Source organism: Sesamum indicum, linkage group LG13 (genome assembly GCF_000512975.1).
Source record: "Sesamum indicum cultivar Zhongzhi No. 13 linkage group LG13, S_indicum_v1.0, whole genome shotgun sequence".
In the NCBI taxonomy this organism is placed as follows: domain Eukaryota; kingdom Viridiplantae; phylum Streptophyta; class Magnoliopsida; order Lamiales; family Pedaliaceae; genus Sesamum; species Sesamum indicum.
Window position 1 is genome coordinate 1,835,604 of NC_026157.1, and position 6,624 is coordinate 1,842,227.

General features: G+C 35.6%; 1 protein-coding gene across 1 annotated transcript; it reads left to right on the forward strand.

Annotated features, from left to right (window-relative positions):
* On the forward strand, positions 2,330-4,043 carry LOC105176101 (late embryogenesis abundant protein At3g53040-like). The gene is made up of 3 exons (XM_011098803.2): positions 2,330-2,586; positions 2,944-3,053; positions 3,136-4,043. Exons 1-3 carry the CDS (start codon positions 2,411-2,413, stop codon positions 3,861-3,863), a joined length of 1,014 nt encoding a protein of 337 aa, XP_011097105.1. The 5' UTR covers positions 2,330-2,410; the 3' UTR covers positions 3,864-4,043.

Consider the following 6,624-nt stretch of genomic DNA (forward strand, 5'->3'; position numbering starts at 1 on the left):
GAAGAATTAGGCAAATCGGACCGTGAACCCTACGGCGTTCTCGACTGTGTACCGAGGGAGTCTTCCTTTGTCGGCATGCACAAGAGGAAGTTGGTATGAAAATAATATTATTTTATAAGGTTTATTATTATTTTATAAATAAGATGCTAACTGTTTTTTTCTTTCACAGGAAATAGAGTTCAATCAGCAGCCCAAGCAGATGGAGTTTTTTAAAAGGTGCTACAAAAAAAAAAGGAGGACGACAACTAGAGCGGGCTGAGGTCGGCACAGGTGGCGGTAAGTAGATTATTAATATTATTCTTTTTAATAAAATTAATTTTAGTTAAAAGTACTAATAATTTTGTTTGTTTTGTAGGAGATGTCTAGAAGCTGATGGAAGGATCGTCAGCCTCAGCCCAGGACCGAGGACCATGATGCCCCCATCGAATCGGAGGCTTCGGTGGCGATAACGGAACAATAGATGTAGTTGGCTGTAGTCCGGGGCAAGAACAAGGACCAAGTATTCGGCCTTAGTTCTGAGGCCTACGTCTCTAGCCTGACCTTCACATCGCCATCGCCACTGCCACCGCCAAACCCAGTCATGGAGGACCGAGGCAATGATGGCCCACATGATGGCCATGATGAGGGAGATGCGACCCTCCTCCTCGACCACAACATCGCCTCCGACAGACTTTCCGACCTCAAACTAGGACAATATAGACGTCGTTGATAAGGAGGGGCTAGATTAAGTTTTAATTTTTTTTTTTATTTTTGTAATTAGATAATTTTTCATATTAACAATATTTTTCCTAATTATTTATATTTCATAATATTTATTACATTCCATTATTTCAAATTTATTCAATTAATTAAAAATTGATTAAATTAATTTAATAATATATTAAAATATATAAATTTTTTTATTTATTAAATACATGAATAAATTATAAAATTAAAAAATTAGGAACAATTTTAGTAATGGTAAAGAAAATATTACAAATCTAAATAATTGACCGTTTCAAATACCATTGCCAAAATCATTTGAAAGAAGTGTTCCTAAATAGTGACTGACCGTTCCTAATACCATTGTTATTTCAGTTTTAAGTACATATTCCAAAGTAAGAAAGACCATTCTTAATACATTACTACACAATTCTATATATGTGTTCCTAAATAAGACTAACTGTTTCTAAAATCGTTGCAAAAGACTATTTCTAAAAAAAAAATAACCGTGCCTAAAACTATTGCAAAGATTGACAAAAAAAGTCATTCCAAAGACCGTTCCTATATTTATCAGCAATACAAATAGAAACAGTTTCAAAATTCAGGAACGAGTATTACAAAGATCGTTCCAAAAGTAACCTGACAAAAATAATGTAACCATTCCAATTAAAAAAATTATTTTTTTTTTGACAAATTAAATATTATGAACGATTTGTTATATAGTGTTACAGTGTCCGTCCCAAATAGGAACAATCGTGCATGAACCATTCCCTATTATTTATAACGCCATTTATGAGGACGGATGTCCAACTGTTCCAAAAATCGCTCCAAATTAGCTCAGTATCTTGCAAACCGTTCCAAAGACACAAAAATAAAAAAATAAAAAATCGTTTCTAGACCCCCCCTAAATCCCACCTTTTTTTTGTAGTGAATTACACGTATACCCCCTATGGTTAAGAAAATTACATCTAACACCCCTAAAATTTGCTTCTTTCTAATAAATAAGTCCTTCAATCGATCAAAATTCACTAAATTTGTTGATATTAATAAAAAAAACTGAATAAAAATTTATATTTACTATCGATTGACTTATTACTGACTTACTGCAGGTCAAACAATTTGTTCGAACTAAAGTACCCCTATAATGGTGAAAATATACCTCCTCACATATATTAACGCATGAAGACGTGTGAGGGTAATTTTATCATAAAAATATTTATTTGAGCTACAATAAGTCAGTTGGGGTTAAATATTTTTTTGTTTATTTTCTTGTTGATATCAGCAAATTCGATGAATTTTGACTAATAGAGGAACTTATTTATTAGACGAAAATAAATAACAAAGCTAATTGTAATTTTTCAAATTATAAAAAATTTATATATAATTACAATAAATCTTAGGAAAGGAAGTATAATTTATCTAATAACAAATGAGTAGCATCCATCACATACACCAAGGCATGCGACGACCCTCTTCCTCTTTGTTCTTTGGCTAGGAGCAAATCCCGCTCAACTGACTCAAACAAACCGCCCCCACGTCGCGATACCACAATTCTTCGTCCCCATGAACACCGCTCCTTCTGCTATATATACCTAGTCACTGTTCCAATCAATTCGAACACAGATAGGTTTCGAGATTTAGAGTTAATCTGTTTGAATAATAAAGAAAAAAAAAAAGAAAAATATAGACTGCATCATATTTTGTGAACATGGCGGCGGCCAGGGGAACGGTGTTAGTGGTGCTATGGCTCACGGTGGTGATGTCGATGGGGCGGTGCTGGGCGGAGAACTTGGAAGAGATGGAGCAGTCGGCTTCCAAGGTCATGGAGGAAGCCAAAGAATCCGCTGGTTCTTGGGCTGATTGGGCTGCCAATAAGTTCCATGAGTAATCCATCACGATTTTCCTTTGTGTTTTAACTTTAATCTTCCACCAAATTCATCAGGATTTTAGTTTCGAAACTGGTCAAAATATATATAAATTACTAACGGGCAGGTTTGCGTAGACCCGTAAACTTTGGTGGATTATGGATTTTGGGATCCTAACCGGTTCTTTAACTTGATTGTTGAACCCAAAAACATTATGTCATGACGTAATGTTTGTACATGTAATGTGAATATATGAATTTGAATAAAAGATGCAAAAGGATTCGAAGTAGCAAAACATGATTCTATTTACGGATTTTACGAACATAATGGATCCGTTTTGACTATGTAAAGGCTTACTGTATGATTGCTTTTCCAGGGGATTTGGAGGGAATGCAGAAGGTACACCAGATGCAGGTCAAAAATTCGTGGTGAAAGCCCAGGAAGCGGCTTCCAAGTCAACTGATACACTCAACTCTGCTGCATACGGTGATTTGGATCATATTTTCTAACTTTTTGGTATGAGGATTCAATTGTCCGATTCGATAACACAAGCTTTCTTTTGTTGCAGAAACATCAAAATACGCTTCTGAGAAGGCCAACGAGGCGGCAGAAACGGCTTCTGAGAAGATCGGTGATGGGAAGAAGTACGCTTCAGAGAAGGCGAGTGCAGCCAAGCATAAGGCATCCGATATGGTTGAAGGTGCAAAAAAAAGTGGGAAGCATGTGGCAAAGGACGCCTATGAGTCGGCATCCGACAAGGCGGGCAAAGCTTCGGATTTGGCTAGAGAGGCTAAGCATAAAACGAAAGGTAAAGCTCATGAGGCCTCTGATAAGGCCACTCGAGCGATGGACAGCACTGCCGATGCTGCCCATGATGCCAAAGAAAAAGTAAAAGAGAAGGCGCAAGACGCCTCCCACAGTGCGTCTAAGAAAGCCCACAACGCCAAGAAAGCGGCATCTGATATGGAAGATGCTGCGTCCAAGAAGGTGAAGGAAGAGACTCATGGTGCTAAATCGAAGGCTAAAGATACAGCATCGGATGCGAAGGATTCTGCCTCAGGCACGGCCAGCCGGGCCACAGAAGTGGTGAAAGATAAAGCAAAGGCTGCGTACAGTTCCGTGTCTAACAAGGCGGACGAAGCCCTCAAAACGACCAAAGAGAAGGCGGGTGCTGCCAAAGAGAAGGTGGCGGATGCAATGTCGAGTGGGAAACACAAAGTTTCCGATACCGCTGAGACGGCCAAAACGAAGGTTGAGGATACGTACAAGTCGGCTAAGGAGACCGTGTCTCCTTAAGATATGTAAAGTGGCTCAAGATGGCTTAAGAAGCTGCATGAAACGTAGGAGTTGATGATGTTAGAACACAGACCATAAGTAGGGTTGTGCTGAGGTGGGTATTACACTACCACCCGTGCATATATTTAATAAATGTCCATAATACTCTTGGTTTACTTTATTCATAATCATTTTGAATTTTTTTAATTTAAAATTTTCATTGAATTTAAACAATAAAGTTTCTAAAATAGAACGAAGCAATTTTATATATTTTTCTATAATAATATCACGATACCATGCTTACTAAATTAATTTATTAAATATATTCCATGAGCTCCTGATCGATCAAATAAAAACTGTTTAAATTTTCAACAAGTATAAATATTTTACCATCGTTTAAGTTTAAATAATGTTCTTGGTGTTGTTCAAATAATATACTATTATTAATCATTTATGTAATCAAAATAGATTCCAGATAGAAATGAAAACTATGATCGGGAAAATAAGTTTATTATAAAAAACATATTTAAAATCTTCAAGTACGTACCCCCATAAGTTTGAAAATTGTACCGAAATTCATGAAAGTAGCCTTATTAACTGTCTTTTTTGTTTTTTTGATATTTATATCTGATAGGCTTATGCCTTCATATAAAAAGGAATAAATTCATTTCACTTGTTATAGTTTATTTACCATTTTGGGTACTGTAAAAGTAAAATTTAATGATTCAGCATATATAACATAATTAACACTACAAAAATTATAATATTTCCTAAAAAATATATTTTATAGTAGCGACTTTTGTAACGGTCAGGTTAATATTTTGGAATAATTTTTGTTTAATTGCGACTGTATTTCAAACGGTAGGCTTACAGCGAATTTTTTGGGCGTTAAAAATTATTTGTAACGGCTTAGTTGGACGTCATCATTTGTAACAGTGTTTTAACTAGCATGAGGGCCCGTACAATTTTGGTCCAAATCTGCATTTGGACTTATTTTTGGAACAACCAAATTAAATTTCTAATAATTATTATTGGAATGGTCGTTGCAACACTTATAGGTATGGGATTGCTTTACGGTTGGACCGGTTTCTCGGAATAGTTATTGTAACGGCCATGCATTATATTGTAATGGTCAATTGGTCTTTGAATTTTTTTTTTAAACGCTTTTGATAATGGTCTTTGTAACTCTTGTGCGAATGTTGGTTTTAGTTTTGCATATGCCTTTGTAACTGTTTTTTATACTGCTTAGTAACGGCTTTATGGTCAGTTTTTTTAAAAATTGATAACTCTCTTTTTGCACGGTCGTTGGAACGGTTTCGTGGTTTATATGATAGTAATTCTTGTTCCGTTACAAAAGCAATTACAAAATAAAAAATACTTTTTTATATTATTTATTTGTATCTAATTTTTTATTTTAATATTTATTTTTCTAAAAATAAATTATTGAATTTTTTGTTATATATATGTAGTTTTAATTTTTTAAATATGCAATATTATATAAAAAAATATATAATATAACAAGAAAATAAAATTAATTTAATTACAAAACTAAAAAGATTGTTTAAATATTGTATTTTTACAAATAAAAAAAATTCTAATCTGAAGCAGCTTGCCCATAGGCCTTGTCTTCGTCATCGTCATCGTCGTCGTCGGGTACTGGGGGATAGCTAGAGGTTGGGGCGCTGGAGGATCAGGCTAGGTGGGATCCATCAGCTTCAAGCCTCACTACCCGATCATCAAGGTCGAGGCGCGACGGTTGTGGTGGCGAGAGCAATGGAGCAGTGGACGTGCAGGGTTGTGATGGTCCAGAAACCGTGTGGTTGGCCTCGAAGTCGTGTACAAATACTTAGCTCCTCTTCTAGTCGGTTGCTGCTCATTTAGGGTAACTAAGCCTTGAGAGGATAATAGAGGATCTTGATCACTGTTTTGCTGGTTATGGCATTCTTCCATTGTCCTCCAGAATAGCTCTTGCGAACAAATTAATTGATCATATTTTTAAAAAGTACTTTTAAATTCAAATATTAAATTATCACATATACCTACCTTGACCTCTACTGCCCTCGGATCGCTCCATTGGCCATCCTCCTTCTTTTTATAGCACTTTTCAAACACCTTTATCTGTTTGACGGGGCATCCGAGTTGTGCCTCCTATTCAAAAATCATTTAATGAAATGATTAGAAAATTAAAAAATTAAATTAAATATTTAATAGTATAATATAATACTTACCATCTTATGTCTGTAGGCCCCAAAGGAAGATGACCCCCTGCGGTAGACAGTAGTCGTTGTGTCCGCGTTAGCTGCCCAGTTGGCCTTATTTTTTGTCAACTATGACTGAAAATCTGGGTTGGCCCAGTACTCCAATAGCTGGCCAGCCACAGCAGTTAGGGCAACTGATTCCGGGCGTCAGCGAACCGCTTTCGCAGGAACTTACTTGTCTGCTACTTAACGATCTTGAACATCATCTCATTATCGCAATCTCACCAATAAGTCAGCTGCAAATGTCACATATTAAGAAAAATGTAAATATTAGAAAAAAATATAAGTATTACATAAAAATAAATATTATTCTTACCTTTAAATTATTAAACCAGAATAATTGGTACTCCTATGAGATCTACGACACGGATCCTAGGGATGCTGATAATGTCCATGGACTGTAGCATTAATCTGAGAGTGAAAATCTTGGTCCGACCTAAAAAAATAATTAAATATTAAAAATAATAAAAATTTTATAAAATAATTAAAATAAATTTTTCGTACGTTACCTCGCATCCCGAAGG